Source organism: Macrotis lagotis, chromosome 5 (assembly GCF_037893015.1).
Source record: "Macrotis lagotis isolate mMagLag1 chromosome 5, bilby.v1.9.chrom.fasta, whole genome shotgun sequence".
Lineage (NCBI taxonomy): Eukaryota > Metazoa > Chordata > Mammalia > Peramelemorphia > Peramelidae > Macrotis > Macrotis lagotis.
In genome coordinates, this window is record NC_133662.1 from 237,819,537 (window position 1) to 237,839,654 (window position 20,118).

Sequence of the window (20,118 nt, forward strand, 5' to 3'; positions counted from 1 at the left end):
AACTCTGAAAATGCCAAGCCCTATTTCATGTCATGGCTTTGACTTCAGCAGGCTGCCATCTTATCATCCTCACTACGTTGCAGTGGGTCTGGGTTCTGGGTAGTTCTCTTTGGCTCTAAGCTTTAGGTTTATTACAAATACTCAAAGTTACTTAAGAAATAGCTGTGATTTGGCTTCCATCAATTCCACCCCATCTCCTTCCTCAGGCTGTAGAGGGAGCCCAGCGAGCAATGACACCACTGCTTCCATGCTTGCCTGGTCCAAGTCTCTGGGGAGAAATCAGTACAGAAAGGGAAAGCCTTTAGGCAGATATTTGTCCAAAAGTCAAATGTCTTCATAATCGAGGCAACTCTAAATATCGATTCCACTAAGTAAACTACTAACCTAATATACATTAGTATAAAGTAACCATGGATTTAGTTTGTAGTTATGAAAATAGGGGGAGGGGAATGTATTTTAAATGAAAAGAACATTTTTTAGAAACTAAATAATATTGAGTGACCACCTCCTTAAATCAAGTGGCATGTAAACAAAATAGATCGCACTGGGACTCAACAAAAGGTTAGAAATCTATAGGGTGCACATGAAAAAAGGAAAAACAAAATACTACCACTAAGCCCTTTGAATTTTTGAAGAAATTTCTTTCAGATTATGGCGGCTAGACACCTGGTTTCCATAATCATTTTTCGGATAGGAAAGAATAAGGGCTTTAAATTAAACAAAACATAGTAAATAACTTCTTCTACAGGATACAATAGTATGATGAGGATAATGACTTCTCTGTCCACCATTTTATAATATAAACACTAAATTCAAAATTATATTCTCTGCTAAGATTCTCAATTACAAAATAAATAGAACTTAAGATTTAAAAATTCTTACAAGAGATCAAACTTTCATTTCCTAAGCTGGGAGCTACATGTCTGGCATTTCCAACAGGTAAATAAGATCCTCTTGAATGACTAAAGCATTAAACAAGTCTTGGGAAACAAACTAAAGGAGATACTGAACTTTAAAATACTCAAACATAAGAGCAAAATACTCAAAACAAACCTTCCAATGGATACAGTGCTTACACAATTAGTATCCTATGATATATTAAGGAAAAGTCTTCATACATCGTTACCTAGTTAGACATTTCACATCTTCATCTGCAGTTTGGTTAGATGTTCCCATGACCCAATCTGTCAGATATTCCACCATTTTATTCCTATGAAAGAAAATGAAAGCAATCTGATTTTTTTTAAAAAGAAAAACTTGTGTTTTATTTTTATAGCAGAGATTATTTAGCAAGAAAGTTCCCTCAAATGGATTTTTGAGACAACTTCAGAAAGAAATTCTGCCACCATTGTCAGAAAGGAGATAAAGTCTGAATCAAGGAGCCTCAATAATCAGAGTGAGATGAAGGAAGAAAGGGTGAAAAAGAAGTATGTATGAGTGTGTATGTATATGTATCTATATGTTCAGAAGTTGCAACCACCTAACTGACAGTTCTGAAGTTTAGAAAGGAAGGACAGTTTAAAGTGCTCTGAACTCTGGGTTTTCTGAAAGAAGAAGGGTAGAAGCAGATGGGTAAGAGGATCATATATTAGCTCTTTTCAGGATAGTCTGTAAGATTGGTCCAGAGTTCTCTCCATGTGCTTCCACTTAGCACGATTCCTTTAGAAGACAGGCATGTTGCTGTTTGACTCACCTAAATTTCATCTCCTGACAAAATGAAAGGTCATCTCTCCTCTCCATCATTACTTGAACCAGCTGGCAGAGTTTAGTTTTGATCTGAATTGCCTGCACCAAATTCCCAAACACTCTAACATATCTGTACAGACAAGGAAACATTAAAAATAGTCAATGTGAAGCTAAACACACTCTTAGCAAGTGTCTAGTCTAAAGTTTTAATGCAAAGCTAATTCTACTGAAGAAGAGCTTGGGAAATGATGCTCTGTGGGTACGTCAGCAGGACACATGAATGGTTGCTTCTCCTCACCATGTACCCACAAGTGCAGTGTTGGGAACATGCTTTGGCAAGGATGGCTTTGGGATGACTGACAATTGATTAGCCCACTCACCTCACCAGATTGAGCATCATTGTTTCAATGCTGGCTTGTCCCATGTGCTCAGAACTTCCCTCAGCATGATTATCCAGCAAGTTCTTCATGATGGCTATGGTCTGTTCCACAAACTGGGTATTGGTGTCAGTCACTAAAACCTGTGCAAACGATAACACCAGACATTCCAGCATCATCCCCTGTAAGAGCTCACCTCTCCACTGTTGAGGGGCCTGGCCCAAGCCCAGGGACCCCTCAGGACTGAAGCATTGTGGGACAAGCTTCAGAGGAACAAGCCTCATCCTCCAGGTGACAGGCTCCTTCCCAGGAGACTATTTAGCTTCTTACATCAGATAACGCTGTGCCTGTTCACAATACTCAGACAAGTTCCCGCTAATAAAATCTATGGATGAAAGCAAGGCAGGAAGGAAGGAAACAAGTGCCTCTCAATTGCTTCCAGGCCTTGCACTAAGTGCTTTAAAAACAGTCTCTTGTTAGAGCCTCACAACAGCCTTGTGAGGAAGGTGTCTTTATTTTTCCCCATTTTACAACTGAGGAAACTAAAAAGACAGAAGTTAAGTGACTTGCCCAGGGTCACACAGGTAGGTGGTGCCTGAAATGGAATCTGAACTCAGGCCTTTCTGACTCCAGGCTGGTGCTCTAGCCACTCTACCATTAGCAGCTCACTAAAAGTCAAAATGGACTAATATCAGTCAAGTGAATTTTCAAAGGAAGGGAAGAAGAGAGGATGCAGAAAAGCTTACCTGTCCTTGAGGATCAAAAAACTTGCTGATAGTATTTTTCAATTTGTTAAATAGCATTGGGTACAGGGCTGGACTCAGCTCAAGGCCCAGCAAGTCCTTGACATTGCTCCGGATCTGTAGGCCCACTTTCTCGTTGTTACACACCATCAAAGAGAGCAGCCTATCCATGAACTTGCTGACAGGTGTCTCTGCGTTTCCATCAGAGGACACCATGGAAATGAGAGAGCCTTTGCGCTCACTAATGGGGCCCATGGGCGGACTGTAGGTGGCAAAGCCGGCATTGCTGCGGTGCTGTAGGCACACCCCACCAAGAGCGCAGAGGAAGCCAGTCATGTTGATCCACTCCTGGAGAGAGTCAGTGTCACCCAAGTCGATGGAGCCCCCTCCACTCACGTGAGACATCCTCCTCTTCACGATGGTCTTGTGAAGACTTTCAGCAACCTAACACACAAGGTGCAAAAAGAGTGACTTCTCCCTTCCAGAAGATGGGGGACAAACTCCTGTGCAATCTATACAGGACACCTTCTGGCTGAGGCTGACCCAGGCAGAATTAGACATGAGACAAGGCCACATTTCTCTGCATGCAAGCCCAACTTTTTCTGATATCCCAAAACATAACAAAATAGAAACAATAGTTGTAGAAAAGCATCCCGTGGTAGAAAAGGTTCCCATGAGGAGCAGCGGCAGTTAGAGAATGGACCCACATATGTTGCCTCTGATCTATCCCCTTGAGGAAATGGCTACTGCCGAATAAAATGGCATTTTGACCAAGCTTTAATAGGACCTTTATATTTGCAACACACATCCACCACATTCAAGAAAAAGCCACTGGTCACTAAGAAAGCAGACCAACCCAACCCAATGCACAACAGCAGGCACTAGGACAGGGTGTACTACCTCTTCTCTCCCATGGACAGAGAAGCACTTTATCATCTCCCTACAGGACCAAGGTGGGGTGGGAAATAAAAATGCCAAATTAAGTTACTGCAGCTTCTATCAAGTATCTAAGTGAACTCTTTGGAGTTTAATTTGTAGATGCTTCTGCTGACCTTTCTGGGGACACGGCTAATGAGCAGAGCAGCCAGGAAGAAAATCAGCAGGAGCAGGTAACAGCACCTTTATTGTCATGGAACTTTTGGGGAAGCTGGAAAAGAAGCCTACAAAGCCTGTCTCGACTCTAAGAATGTTGTTAAAGGCACAAAAGGAAATCATACAATTACCAAAATATTTTAACAAACAAATTTGTGGCCAAAGGATCAATCACTGTCTGGTCACTTCATAATCTCACCTGGCCATCTTCAATTTTGGCTTTTGGATAATTGAGGATTAATTTTGTAGCCTGATCCCATTTGGCATAAGTATCTTCCCAAGCCTAAAACAAAGGTCAAATAATTTGATAAGTGAAAGTACCATGTAACAAGTGATGACAAAACTTGCAGCATTGTCCCAAAGAAGCCCTTCTTAAAGGTTGAATCTGCAAGGTGTTTCTGAGGCTTCCAGGAAAATTCCTAATTTCAAGAACTGGCACACTTTAAACAAGGTTTTGATAAGAGACAAATCTTTTGTCAAACTATACCCCAATTTTTGGTTCAGAAAAAAATGTTCCCTCTAACTATATAAAGTACTGTCCTGGTTGTCAAGAGGAATATGAGAACAATTGAATCCAACCTCTCCTCCTTAGGGACCCTACAATCAAGGAGGGAAGAGAAGACATGCAAATACACAATTAATGGAAAATAGGCTGAAAGAAATGCCTCAGAGAAGTACCGAGTGATTGCAGAATACAAGTAGGAAACAATCCAGCCGGGGACGTGGCATCTGTGCTAGGCTTCAAGAGAGAACAAAGGTCCACAAGCATCAAGCAGGAGATGAATGGCACAGTGAGCAGTCCAGACGGCCTGGGGGTCTGGATTGCCAGGCTGGATAATTGGGTTCTGATAACATGCAATACTTTTAAGGCTGTCCATGAGTGTGCAGGGAGTCTACACTGTCTTCCTCTCACTGGGCTGTTTGTTTTTTTAGGAGGGAGCAAAACAATGGACTGATAAAATGATATCCATGATATATGGCAAGGTACACCTACCTCAGTGTTGCCTGCAGTTGGGTGTTCAATGCGCCTTAGCAATGCCATCACTCTTTTCTGCAGGGCTGCTCTTCCTAAGGTAAAGAGAACAGTAAATCAATGTTCACCTCGATCATTGGTGGATGGGGGTCAGCAGGGAAGCCCCAGGCTCTCCTAGAGAAGTAGTTTAGTAGAGATGCTTGGGGCTAAGAGAAGCTCTATAGAACATGCTGCATAGAGCAGGACTGAGATGATCCCTGCAGTGGTTTACAGGTGTTCATCTAGTGCCTACATGGTACCAGACCACTGAGCTATCCCCTAGCCCTACTCAAGGGATACCATGCCAGTATGTTTAGAAAACAGACAGGCCTGGAGATCCTACTGAATGATCATGACCATCAACACAAATTCTGCAACAAATGCATAGGAAATGTGAGCAGAGTATCCTCTAGGATCAACTAGCCCTACAAATTCATTTTGTGTAAAACAGTAGCTTTTACAGTCAAGTAGGAAGGTTTAAGGCTCTCAGAATTTAGGGACTATATTTTTCCCCCTTGGGAACAGGGAAAAGGGACAACAATGATGGCATTCCATTTGGATGGAAAGGAAACCCAATGCTCCGGAGCCACATTTACCTGTTGACATCATGTTGCTGACAGATGCAAACTCCATGAAGGTATTATAGTTAGGCAAGAAATGATGCACCGAAATCTCATCTATGCCACACCTAATATCAGCTTCCTCACAGAGGTGTCGAAAGCAAGACATGGCCACAAGCACAGCTTCAATGTCGGGACTCCACAGAAACATGTACAGAGCGACTTCAAGCTTAGTCTGGGCCTGGCGACAGATTGGAGTCCCACTGGACCCTATTGCACCATCCTTAGGGGAGACACATTTTTAAATTTGATCATTTTTCTACAAAAGTCAAAATTGCCAAGCATGTTACCTGACCTCCCTCTATCCAAGACCAAGTGCTTCCCCCTCTACCTAAAAGAGTTAACTCTGACACTGCTGAAATGACCTGGGGGAGACAGGAGCACAAGCCCAAATACCAAGCAAGGGACTCCAATTGATTTCAAATAAAAAGCCAATACAAGGGATTTACTGTTTAAAATCAGAATCTTCACTGGGCAGAAGAGAGCTAAGAGGAAAGAAGTGGAAAAAAAAAAACCCAGAGGCAATAACTACCCCAGACCAACAATTCCACAAACTAACACATGCAAAAAAAGCTCTCTAACACATACTCTCTCCCTCTCCATATAAACATACACATAAATATATGAATTCTAGACTATATATACATAACAACAAAATGCATAGAAAAATCAATAACAGAATTTTGATCAAAAAACAAACAATAAATTCTGCAATATGCAGAGGAAAAAGTACAAAGTAGCTTAATTTTTCTCCCCATAATTTAATTTTAAATGAGATTCTAATGAAATTAAAAGAAATTTTCCTGAAATTTAAGTCCTTTTTTTGCTTAAACTGTGACTAAAAAGGCCTGCTAATATATTCTAATCTACATCAAGTATGTTTTGTGTACAACAAAATCTTGCTAGACACTATTGGGAATATAAAAATGATTAAGAAGACTCTAATCCAATAGAAGATGAAGCTTGGGCACAAGTCAACATAACCCATCGTGGTGGATCAGCAAAGACTTCATGGTGGAATCCCATCAGTTCTGGTCCAGAAGGATGAGTCAGTATGTCAAAGGCAGAGGGCCTGGAGCAGAGAAGCACCAGGACCCCTCTGCGGTATGGTAAGGAGTTCTGGCTGACAGAAACAGAGGATGAAGGGGATAAGCAGTGGGAGGGAAGATGGTAGGAATGAGATAAGATCAGGAGGCCCACTGGCTGTAGCACATAATGAGAAAATTGGCATGTTTACAAACTGACTGGAGGAACCTGAACCCCAAGCTAAAGCATTTGTCCCTTTATTCTAGAGACAATGGCAAGTGTCACTGAAGGGTCTTGAATAAGTGAGTGAAAAGATCAGCCACGCTCTAGGAAGATGATGCTGCCATCAGGATGCAGACATGTCTAGGGAAGAGTCAGGAAGCTACTGAAACCATACCTGGAGAGGTTAAGAAGCATCTGGACAGGGAGTGATGGGGGAAATGGAAATAAAGGGATAGAGGGCAAAGACATACATTATAGGAAAAGAACTGATCAGATTTTGTGACCGAATAAGGGAAAAAAGGATAAGGGTTTGAGGCCTCCAGGGCAGGTCAACAGGCAATCCTGAAAGGACAGGACTTAGGAATGGGGAGAAGAGGAAGAGAGAAGGAGGATGTTTTGAATAAGTTAGGGAATATGGGGGGACTATAAACATAGCAAGGTTGAAGCTATTGTGGCAGATAGGATCAATCAAAGTGAGCAAGAGGAAATGAAAAAGAAGCAGTGGCAAACTTTTAATATGCTCATACAAAAAAAGGCAATATAATTAAAAGAACAAAGAAGAAAATATTGTTTAGATTTATGCCTAGGAGAAGAGTTAATTGCAAAACAAGCACTAGAGAGGATTACAGAAAATAAAATGGACAATTCTGATTATATAAAATTAAAAAGTTTTGCACAAACAAAGCCAATAGGTAAATGATCAAAAATATGTAAGCAAGTTTCTGTGATAAAGGTATGATATCCATATGGACAGAAGAATAAGGCCTAATCCCCAAGTTTCAAATGATCAAAGGATATGAAAAACCAATTCAGTTAAAATTAGAAGAAAAGCACAACTGGGGGGGGGGGAATTTTTGACGTTAGCTTCTCTGATAATGATCTCTTTTTCTAAGGTGGAGGAAATACAAGCCAACAAAAATCAAATTTGAAAATGTTTTCAAATCATTACTAGCTGGAGATATGCAAGTTAAGGTAATTCTGAGGCTCCACCTCAGATCCACCAGACTGCCAGAGATGACAAAAACAGAAAATGGCAAATACTGGAAGGGCTGTGGGGAAATGGACACAAGAATACACTGCTGCTGGGCCTGGGAACTGGACCAGTCATTCTGGGAGGGAATTTACTTAGAATTAAGTCCAAAAAGTTGCTAAACTGTCCATAACCTTAGACCCTGCTCTTCCTGATCACTATATGCCAAAGGGACCCCCCATATCAAAATCATTCTTCTTCATATCCCCAGACTGGAAGCTTAGAGGGGGTATAAAACTATTGAAGAATAGCCAAGCAAACTATGGTGTATGAATGAAATGGGATCTTATTGTGCCATAGGAAACTATAAAATGAGTAGCTTCAGTGGAAACCAGGGAAAAAAACCTCTATGGACTGATGCAGAATAAACTAATAACAAGGATGACAATGGATACAATGATAACAGTATCCACAACTTTGAAAGACTCTTGTCATCTGATGGATGAGTCTAGAGGCCTGAAAATGAAATCCATCACCCATCTCACTTCAGAGAGATGACAGACTTTAAAACACAGAAAAAGACATAGATTTCTAGTTAGGGTTAATGTGAAAATATATTTTACTGTTTAAAGAAAAGAAAAGAAAAAACTTTAGTGTTGTTAAGGGGATTCTTATTATCAGGCAACTGATACTGGGTATATTGGATCTGGACTCAGGAAGACCTGAGTTGAAATCTAGCTTTAATCACTTACTAGTTGTGTGAACTTCTGGGCCCTTAATATTTGTCAGTGTGAAATCCTCATAAAATGAGTATAATGACAGTATCTTATCTACCAAAGGTATTTAGAAGAAAAAATGAATCAATCAATCAATCTATCTATCTATCTATAGCACTGTATAAACCTTAAAGCACTATATAAATGATTTATTATTGTTATCATAGTTATCATCTTATTCAACTGGAGGAGAGAGAGAGCTATGGGGAAAACTAATACAAATAAGTTAATTTTAAAAAATTAAAATCCCTTTGAGTGGTTCAACCCTTCTGGATTTCAATTTGAGATGATGTAAGAAAAAGGACTAAATTATCTATCATATCATTCTACCCTGCAGTTCTATTGCTGGCCCATATTCCAAAGCAGTCAAATGCAGAAACAAGGCTTTAACATACCCTCAAATATTCAGAGTGTCAGCCAACCAATAAGTATTGATTAAGCTCTTTTTCGGAGCAGAAACAAAATGGGTACTCAGGGATTAGAGAATGAAAGAAAAAACTGTAGCATGTCAATATAATGGATTTTTTAAAAAAAATTAAGAATTCAGAGATATAAGAAGATTCCTATCAAAGGGTTCTTAAGTCAGGATCTGCAAAGATTCTTAAAAAATGTGATAATTATGTTTCAATACACTTCACTTCCTCTGTGTATTTATGCATGTAAAATGAATTTAAAGCCATGTCTCTGATAAGGGGTCCATTGGCTTCATGAGATTGCTCAATGGTTCCAGGATATGAAGAAAGGTTAAATCTCCCTAACTAATAAGAACTGGCAAAGAATGCAATTAGGAGAACTCAGATAATAATGAATGGCAAAATAACACAAAACACAAACTGGCCTTTAAAAAGTTTAAATGAAGATCATTTAAGCAAGCTGAATCCTGACTAGTATAAAAGATGATAACAATAATTTCTTCACTCCTGGCAGAAAGGGAGAGGGTACAAGGGCAGAAGATCATAGACTCAACATCGTCAGGCCTCATTTCTGTAGCCAGTATGTGGCTTCCTTGGTACAAGGCAAGGATCAGTATAGACAGAAATGACCAAAGACAGCAAGGTAATTGACATATAAACATGAGGACCCTGAGCAAGGCTGTCAACAGGACAAGAAAGAGGTGGGGGACCCTTTCACCCAGCACAAATGACTGATGAGGACTGTGGGAGGCGGGGAAGGGAGTAGCAGAATGCCCTGGCTGCTCTTCTGAGAAGGGTCAGTGGTTGAAAGGAGTCACCTGGACAGTCTCCTATGTAGAAACACACAGAACCCATTCACATCAACACCACAGGGTTCCTGCAGTATTTCTGATCACTTGCAGCAACTGTACCACAACTTTTACACTTGACAAGTATCCAGGGCTCTGATTTCCACAAGAAAATTTCAAGACAATTCCCACACAGGTCACCGAGAGAAAAGCCTAGAGAGGATTACAGAGGAGTGGACATTGCCATGACCCATCATGCTTCCCCTGAATAGGGGGTTTTTATATGCATTTTACAGATAAACAAATGGATTCACTGGAAAGCTCTGTATGAACGGAGGCTGAGGGAAGGGAGCAGAACCAGGAGAACATTATACACATTTACAGCAACATTGTGTGATGACCAACTATGATGGACTCAGTTTCTCTCAGCAGTTCAGTAATCAAAGACAATTCAAAAAGACTTGTGATGGAAAATGTCATCCACACTCAGAGATAAGAACTTTAGAGTATGAATGCAGGCAAAAGTATTACCATTTTTACTTTTTAAAATTTGTTTTATTGTTTTTTTTGCCCTTTAGATCTGATTCTTCTTTCACGACATGACTGATCTGCAAATATGTCAAAGACTGTACATGTACAACCTGTATGAGACTACACACTGCTCTTGGGAGGCAGAAAATTGGAGAACACAAAAGCTAACAGAGCTGAGTATTGGCAACTATCTTTGCATGTAATGGAAAAAATAAAATAACATAACATAAAACAAGATTTATATAAAATAAAGCCAACTCTTAGATCTGAAGGAAGAAAGGGAGGGAGGGAGGGAGGGAGGAAGGGAGGGAGGAAGGAAGGAAGGAAGGAAGGAAGGAAGGAAGGAAGGAAGGAAGGAAGGAAGCTTAGAAGAATTTAAGGACTGGCTCAAGGATCACAAAGCTTATAATGGTCAGAGGCAAGATTTTGAATCCCAGTCCAGTAGTCTTTCCATTCAACATGATCAAGGTCATTTTAAATGAGATATTTTACAAGATTACAATAAAACTGGTGGCTTACCATTGAGGAGTTTCCTTTTACTTTTCTGAGAGATGGTCCTTGAGCACAGGTACGTAAAAACTCTTCATGGTCTAGAGGGATATGACTGGCGCCTCCACCAGAAGAGACATCATACCCTACCCCATAAAGGTAGAGAAAATGGGAAGAGCTCCTATCTGATTGCTAGGGAGAAAGAAGAACATAAGTGCTACTAGAACTGATGGACAAATGAAATAACTGCTCCAGGGATGGTCTTTTGGTCAGATTGTCTTTGGTCTAATAGGGGTCCCTATTAGAGCAATGCTGATGCCTGAGAAATGTGACAAATACTCAATGGAAATCCACTGGGAAAGAAATATTCACATGAAAGAATACTCTAAAGGCCTAATGTGATAAATACAAATTAAAGCAACTTCGAAGTTTCATCTCCAACCTAAGGAGATGGACAGAGATGACAAGAGCTGAAAATGGGAACTGGTCCAATTGTTGAGGGAAGAGTGACACCCTGATAAACTATGATCTAATCCATCCAGGCTGGAGAACAAGTGGGACCAGTCATCAAAGAATGACTAACTTGCACATACACTTTGATCCAGCAACCATCTGGGGGCACATTCCTCAAAGAGGGAAAAAACAAATGGAAAGTTCCTACATATGAAAAAATGTTTATAGTAAATACTTTTTGTGATAGAAAAAGGCTGGGAGGTAAACTAATGCCCATCAATTAGGAAATGACTGAACAAATTATGTTATTGTTCTCTAACAGATGAGAGAAATGAAGAACTAAGAAAACTCTAAGGACTAATATGGACTGAGGGTGAAGCCAGCAGAATCAGGAGCAGAACAAACATTGACTGAAACGAAGGAAACTAACACTGAAAACTAACTCTTACTGATACCCTAATTCATCTTAATTTCAGAGGAATTGTCAGGGAAATGACTTCCCTACTCTTGAAGGTGGAATTGAAAGACATGTGGTAAGGAAGAGGAAGGCAAACCATTCAAAATTTTCTTCTTTGAATAAAGAATAAAGTTGAAAAGCTGGGTCTCTAGAAACAGGCTTCCAGAGTCCTTCAACAGCCCAACCAACCCAGAAAGAACCAAGGTGAGCTTGCTAAAGTGCAAAACTGACCCAAAGACTAAAGGGATTAGCCACTTGCAAGGGCTTGGTCATGACAACCACACCCTATCTAGCTTTCATTTGGGTTGTGGCTGTGCTTGCCATTTAAAAGGATATAGCCATTGGGCATACAGTTTTTCTGGTTCTGCTGGCTTTGTTCCTCCTCATATTCTTTCCACTCTTCATAACTGCTTCATAGAGCACAAAAAAATATCCCCAATACATCCACATACCACTGTTTGAGCTATTCCCCAAAGAGGAGCATCTACTGTTTCCAATTCTCTATTATCAAAAATGTTACTATAAACATGTTGAATATACACTGGCATTTCCTTCTCTCACTGCCTGTTTTCACTGTTTCTCATTTGATTACAATTCTTTTATAATTTGTTCAGCCATTCCTAGTGAGAATGTATTTATTTCTAGTTTTTTTGTCACTATAAAAATTGCTTTTATGTATGGGTGTGTAGGTTTTTCCCCCTAACATAGATGGCGGTCTTTCAGTCTTTGAACTATTTGAGGTATATGCTTAACAGGGGTATTCCTAGGTCAAAAAACATGGACATTTCTGATATTCTAATGTAATTCCAAACTGCTTTCCAGAAAGTTCCACCAACAGTGTAGTATACTGTGCTCATTTTCCCCCACTTTTGACAATCAGTTGCATGGAAATTAGATTTTTATCATTGGTCCTGGAGGTTAAGAATAGAGGGGGAGAGAGAAAAAAGGGAAGAGGGAGGGGAAAGAGGGAGAAGAAGAGGGAAGAGAGAAAGAGAAAGAGAGAGAGTTATGTTGTGAGTGAGGGGTAGAAGGGGAAGGAAGGGTCAGGGGATTTAGAGTTGGGCCTGTGCCCTAGAAAACCTATCAGAAGGTTGTGGTCATACTTCAGGGGTGTGGGTAGAAGGAAGGGAATCTGTAAAAGAAGTGTTGTGAAGGTAATACAAAACTTGCTAATATACTGTTTAAATGGTGTGAACACTAGTGAAGGATGGAGGATTTCCCCTAAGGCTGTGAACAGGGAGGACCCTGAGAATGGTGGTACCCACCACAGGATAAAGAAAGTTGGGGAGAGAGGAAGGCATGGGGAAAAGGGGTTATTTGAGAATGCTAATGACAGTCTGAGATGTCCAAAAGGCAGCTAGTGAGAGAGGGTTAGAATCCAGGAGAGAGAACAGGATGGATATAAGTGAACCTCTAAGTAGATGAGATCGCCAAGCAAGACAGTATAATGACAGAAGAGTAGGTGGCTCAAGACAGACCCCAGAGACCACCCAATGGGAATAGATGGAAACTAGAAGAGGAGCCAATCAAAAGAACCTAGAAGGAACCACCAGATGGGTAGACAAGCAAACATCCAGAAAGGTAAGTGTAACCAGGAGAAGAGAGTAGTTAACCAGAGAGGCCAAGAAGACCAGGACTGAGTTTTTAAGAAATTCAGTTATTAAGAAATCATTCAGTTATTAAGAAATTAAGAAATCATCGGTAAATCTGGAATCAGGAAGTTAGAGGCCAGACTGCAAAGGGTTTAGAAGAAAAACGGGAGAGGAAGTAGAAGCACCAACTTGTGAATCAAACTTTAAATGCGCTTAGACAAGAAAGAGAGGATACAAGATGACAGCCAGCAGGGATGTGGAGAATAAGTGAGAATTTTAAAAGAGGGGGAGACATGGGCATATTAGTAGTAGGCAGGGAATCATCCAGTAACAGGTAAAGATTAAAGATTAGTCAGACTGACACAGTGCACAGGTTAGGTATAATATAGCCAGAGGCTAAAAGTAGCAATAGATGCATAGGGAGATGCCAGGATCCAGGTCACCATTAAACTTAACCATTTCACTATGGCATACTGTATTTTCCATGCAATTTAACCTGAAACTATAAAGCTTCTTTTTGTTCATATAACATAATATATTTTATCATGGTAACTTGAAAAGTAGGACAGGCCAATACACTCAATTAGGCTTGCAGTAGGACCCAATTCCCCTGTTCTTAATAAATATTGCTGGGCATGAGAGTTTCTAAGTTTTTTGTATGCCACCAATAAGTGGCCTGCTAAGATGTGCTTAGCTCTTTCTGAGGTTTTTTATAAGACCATGAGTTTAAAAAAAAATAATTGGGGGGGGTATTTTGAGATATTTTATAGCTCTTCAGCATCACTAATTTGGAGTTTTACCCTGAAATTATAAGCTAATGTTTTATAAAATGCACTAATTTTCTGTACCTTTCCCATCAACTTGTTCTTTTACCTGATGACTGAACTATTTGTCTAGGACCTAAATTTTTGGTATAACTATGCAGCTGGATGACTCACAACTTGGGAAAAGAAGCTCTTAGAAAAAAAAAGTTTTTTTTAAAACCTTCCTTAGCAAAACTAGAAAATGTGAAGGATTTTCTTCCCAAGTTTTTTTTAACTTTTAATTTTTTTTATATCAGCTTTATTTAAAAATATATAAAAAAGAAAAAAATTTTAAAACTGTTTCTGCCAAATCAATCCATCAACTGAATCTGACATTATATAAAGCATTCTAGTCTCGCATCTCTCCAATGAAGGAAAGAAAAGTATTTTTCACATTTTTTCTTTGGGTCAAACTTGGTGGATATAATTACAGTGAATTCAGTTCCATTTATTTTTATTCTTTCCATTTTCACTGTAGCAATCATTGTAAATCCAAATGTTCTTGGTTCAACCTACTCTAAAATAAAGCATAGGACTATCATAGTCTAGTACATTCAGGAACTTCAATTTCAACACCCAAATGATGGATATCTACTTTGTTTCCAGTTCATCACTACTACAAAAGAACTGCTATAAATAATTTGGCATATATATATATATATATATATATATATATATATATATATATATATATATATATATGGAATCTTTCTATTTCTGTTTTCCTTGGGAAGGGTCTGTGTGTGTGTGTGTGTGTGAAGGCTTTGCAGGATGTATGTATGCAAGGCTTTGCAGTATGCAAATACTCAAAAACACCTATCATTTCCCTCTGGGTTTCTCCTCTCTATGGTAGACATCTACACTTCTTTCAATCAAGCCTCTTGGCATTGAATGTTTCATCATATTGATCATTTTCCTCTCCATTATATCAATGTCTTTCCTACAATATGAGCCCAAAACTGAACATAATAATACAAATATGGTCTAACCAATAACAGAAATACTCTCACCTCCCTAGTCCCAGTTTTAAAATCAAAATACTTATTCTAATTAATACTACTTTGATGGAGACAAAATGTAATAGTTCATGCTATGTTTCCCTAGAGCAGAGTCTGTTTCTCAAGCTTACACACACACACACACACACACACACACACACACACACACACACACACACACACACACACACACACACTTTCTATACCGCTAAACATCTGATCTGAAACAAGGTATGAACATTCTGGGTACTTGCTGGGCCTTGTTCCAAACTGTCTTCCAGAAGAAGACACAAATTCACAGCTCTAACAGAATGTTGTGCCGTCTTTCCTTTTTTAAATTATGAACTTAAGTATTAATAAAAATGAACATTTAATGTACAAAGACCAACACAAAATGATTCCACAGAAAGCTGCAAACTTCTGTCACATACTCTCTTCTCCACCTAATTAATCTATGTAGAGAGTAACACAGCTGCCCTGAGTCTCCAAGTCCCCTGTTGAAACTGTGACTATTTCTTTAACATTTCAACAACACTCTATGCCTATTCATGAATCTTCCAATATTGATCATTCTCACATCCTGTCATCTTCGCCAATACACTGGGGAAGAAGTAAAACTTCAAAGATTTTTTAAAATTTGTTTTCTCTTATTACTCATTTTGAAGTAATTTTTTTATGTAGTAGTTAAGAGGTTTAAAATTCTTCTTCTGAAAAGTTTGGTCAAATTCTTTGGCTTCTTATTCCTAGTAATGGCCCTAGGCCCTACACAGTGTTGTTAGCTGCTTTTATCAGGGATAATGGATTTAACCATTTTCTCCCAATCATCAGCTCCCTTCCAATTTCATGTAGCCTAAATCAACAACTTTATATTCACCTCCATCTCATTTAGTTAAGATATCTCCCCAGACCAGGGTCTTTAAAAATGGAATCTGTCAAAAAATTTTAAATTGAATTGGTTTCCTTTGCAGTCCTTACTATTTTATGTTTTACATTTTAAATCATGAATATGAGAAGGGTCCAGACTTCACCAAAGTGTACCATGACAAAAGGAAGGGTAAGAACACCTGTCGTAAGCTAATTTCAGACAGTTGGCTCTCTAGCTTTCCCAGCAGTTCTCATTAAAAAGCTGGGAGTTTGAGGGGTGTCTTCCCCAAGAACCTTACATTCTCAGGCGTACCAGTCATTGGATTAAGATCACCTTATTTTCTTCTTCTTCTTCACCTAATGTGTCCCAACCATTTAACTTGACTTTTGGATTATTACAGCTTTCTAGTATAGTTTGAGGCCTATAATTTCTCTTCCCCACCTTTACACTACTACTGATTTTTCATATTTCTCTTGAAATTTTAGGGTTTTTTCCTTCCAAATGAAACTTACCTTATTTTTAAGAAGATATTTGTTCCTACAGATCAAAATTTCTCGCAACCATTTGAGAATTTCTGTACTGCTAAGTATCTGTTGGGTAGTTAGCTTTTTACAGATATAAAAAAGCATTTGTGAGCTGAAACAAAATGAAGTTGATCAGCAGTAGAAGAGTAATCCTCTAATACAGACACAACTAATATTTAACAGAATTTTCTATCACCTAATTTTTAATGATTTTATTTTTGTCAGGTTTGACAGAAAAGTTTAACAAGGTATCAATCAACTAATGACTATGTCGTGTGGGTTATAATTTAAAAAAAATTTCCCCCATAATATCCCACCAATAAAGCTCATTTCCACCCTTCATTTTAAAGGACTATAAGGGGACTTCATTCCCAGAAACAATCTATGTATCTTTTCAGTTCATCCATTTATAAGTTAAGTCATCCTATAGGGCTTGATTTACAGGTTATACTTAAATACATTGGCCTATCCCTCAGGTTTAGCTATGGTATCTTGCCTTCATGTCCCATTAAACATGATCATCTAGTTCCTATTATATGAGTTATCACCTATATACTTTGTCTTCTCAGAAACCTTAAGTCAACAAACTGAAAAGCCTTCACTATGAACTCTTCATTTGTTCAAGACTGTTGCTATATTAGGATACTTTTGAAAATTCTAAGAATTTAAAGACTGGAATTTAAAACATGCAACCTATTTAAGTTATATATATATATATATATACACACACACACACATACACACATATGATTCCTATCCTATCTGAAAGATCAATATGAACTTCATGGTTAATCTATATGATTCTAAAGAGCTGGAATTTTAAAACGTTATAATAAAGTTAATAAAAATTAAAATGGACATACCTAATCTCCCAGAATGTTTCTATAGGTGAATCTGGATTCCATAAGTCAATGCTATCCAACTGATGAAGAACCAGCAAAGCCTAAATTTAAAGATAAGAGTATTTCACTACTATATGAAACTAGTGCTTGAAGCAGAGAACTGCAGCAATACAGGAGGCTTGAAGATGTCTCCTTTCACAGAATAAAGGTCTTTCTAGAAAGGCTCCCTTTGCATCCCAAGTCTTCCTAAGCACAGTGCCAGCACCCACTAAGCAATACATGCTGACTCCTAATTGATTTAAAAATAAAAACTAGAGCCATTTTACTGAAGTGCAAACTGATTGCAAAGAATATGACACTATATCCACTAACAAGAGAGTTACTGTGAATGAAAGCTGGTCCTATGTACATAGACAGAGGATGCTCAGGTCTGCCAAAGAAGCAGATACTATCTTGCCTGCCTTCTGAATAAAAGAATATTTTTGGAAGTGACTAAAAAGTTTGGGGGAGGTGAAGAAGGGAGGGAAATCAGACTTTGTCCTCTTCAGAATATTTATCCTTGAGACTGAAGCTTAGCTAATGGGCAGATTTGAAGATACTTGCTAATTTAAAATAGGATTTGTTTCCTGCCTTTAAAAATTTTTTTTTCATGTATTTAAGGCAGTGGGGCTAAGTGACTTGCCCAAGGTCTCACAGATAGGCAATTATTACATGTCTGAGGCTGGATTTGAACTCAGGTCCCCCTGACTCCAGGGCCGGTGTTCTATATACTACGCCACCTAGCTGCCTTGCTTTCCTGCCTTTTCAAAAGAGAGGTGATATGTTATGTTGGGCAGAAAGTGAGCCTCAGAGCCAGTAAGTCCTTGGCGTTCAAGGACTGCCTCATATATATGGTGGCTTTGCAACCTGAGGGCAACACTAGGACAATCTGAAGAGAAGGGCCATTGCTATAGGGAGTCCTATTTGTTAAGGACAGGCTGGTTCCCTATCCCTACCTCCAGTTCAGCAAAGTCATTTGAGAGACCTGGAGAGAATGAAGGAGTGGGAAGGCAGAGACAGGACAAGTCACTTTTTTGGTACCAGTCCTATCATTGACCTGTGAACTCTGATGATTGGGAAGGACCCTCTACTGGCACTTGGGCTTCCACTTGTAGTCTTACAATCCTGCCCATGGCTTGGAGAGGAATCGATCAGTAAACGTTTACCAAACACCTGAGCATCAAGCCTGGGGCATACAAAAAGATGTGAAAGACAGCCCCTGCCTTCGAGGAGCTTACAATCTAGTGGAAGAGAAGATGTAATCAAATCTGTCCCCCAAACATAGGATAACTAGGAAATAATGAACAGAGGGAAGGCACTGGAATTAAGTGGGGTTGGAGAAGGCTTCCTATTAAAGAAGGGATTTGAGATGGGGCTTCAAGGAAGCCAGGGAGGTTAGTAATCGCAATGGAGGAGGGAAGGCATTCTAGGTCTTGGGGGATGATCAGAGAGAGGCCCCAGAACTGAGAGACAGAGGGTCTTGTTTGTGGTGTGGGCAGGAGACCTGTGTGGGGAAGTAGGGTCTGGAAAGGTAGGATGGGCTTAGGTTAGGAAGAGCTTTGAACGTCAAAGAGAGCATTCTGTATTTGTTCTTGGAGGCAATAGGGATCCCCTGGAGTTTATCTGAGAGGAAGAGGAGACTAGGGAGAGAGGGGGGACACCTCTTGGTGTTAGGAAAATCACACGAGCAGCCGAACGAACTGGAGTGGGAAAGAGACTTGAGGCAGGCAGAGCCAGCAGCAATAGACAATACGAGGCTGAGAGGACCAGCAACAGGGAGGTGGCAGTGTCAGAGAAGAGAAAGGGGCAAATTTGGAAGATGTGGCCAAGATGTAATGAACAGGCCTTGGCAACAGCTTGGATGAGAGAGGAGTGAGCGAAGAGGGAAAGGTGCAGAATGACTCCTAGTCTGGGTATTGGGATGGGACTGCTCTCTAAGAAATGGGGAAGGGGGTTAGGGAGGTGGAAAATACTGAATTTGACATTGAGCTGGAAATTTCTGAAAAGCAGCTGCTGATGTGAGACTAGAGCAGAAGAGGCTGATCTGAGAGTCATTGGCATAGAAATGGGAATTAAATCCACAGGAGCTGAAGAGACCACCAAGTGAAACAACATAGAGAGAAAGAAGGCCCAGGGAAGAGAAAGAAAGGACACTGCCCATGAGAGTGTGATCTGGCGGCAGAGAACAAGTGGTCAGAGAGGTAGGAGAACCAGGAGAGAGAAGGGAAGGTACTGAAGACCAAGGCAGAGAGGGTGATGACCCATGTCAGTGGCTGCAGAAAGGTCAAGGAGGAGGGGTCTGAGAGAGAAGGCCACTGGATGGGGCAGCTAAGAGATTATTAGTAACCTTGGAGAGAGCAGCTTCTGAGGAATATTATTACGATCTTATTAAGATCAGAAGCCAGATTATAAATAAGGGGCTAAGAAGAGATTGAGAGGTGAGAAAGTGGGGGCACCTGGCATAGACTTCTTTTCAAAGAACTTCACAGAACAAGAGAGCAAGAATGGAAGGATCAAATGAGGAATTTTTTCCCAGGACGGGGGAGATACAGACATGAGCTAGTGGACAGAGACAGATTGAGAACAAGTGAAAGAGGGGGGGGAATGACAGAGAGGTGAGGAGACAGGATGGAATGGGATGGCTGGAGAGGGAGGGCTGTCTTGGGAAGGAGGAAAGAGGAGAGAGAGAAGCAGAAAGACTGAGCTATAGGAGATGTGGAAAAGGAAGCTCCCCGAGAACGGCCACGAGACAAGTTTCTCAGCTGAGCGCTTGGAGGCAGGGGGAGTTCAAGTAGGTTTG

The 20,118-nt window shown here is 39.9% G+C and overlaps 1 protein-coding gene across 17 annotated transcripts in view; it reads right to left on the reverse strand.

Moving 5' to 3' along the window:
• Positions 1-20,118, reverse strand: part of NF1 (neurofibromin 1) — a 251,200-nt gene that overhangs the window by 127,136 nt on the left and 103,946 nt on the right. For 15 of the 17 annotated variants that reach the window (XM_074189002.1, XM_074189001.1, XM_074188998.1 and 12 more), the window contains 11 exons: positions 17,301-17,380; positions 16,426-16,549; positions 10,776-10,937; positions 5,507-5,753; positions 4,893-4,966; positions 4,098-4,181; positions 2,810-3,250; positions 2,067-2,206; positions 1,694-1,816; positions 1,127-1,210; positions 152-268 (listed from right to left, as the gene is read on the reverse strand). In XM_074189002.1, the coding sequence (XP_074045103.1) occupies positions 152-268; positions 1,127-1,210; positions 1,694-1,816; positions 2,067-2,206; positions 2,810-3,250; positions 4,098-4,181; positions 4,893-4,966; positions 5,507-5,753; positions 10,776-10,937; positions 16,426-16,549; positions 17,301-17,380 (1,676 nt within the window). The remainder of the gene's footprint in view (positions 1-151; positions 269-1,126; positions 1,211-1,693; positions 1,817-2,066; positions 2,207-2,809; positions 3,251-4,097; positions 4,182-4,892; positions 4,967-5,506; positions 5,754-10,775; positions 10,938-16,425; positions 16,550-17,300; positions 17,381-20,118) is intronic. The other 2 variants (XM_074189005.1, XM_074189006.1) reach the window with 2 other exon arrangements.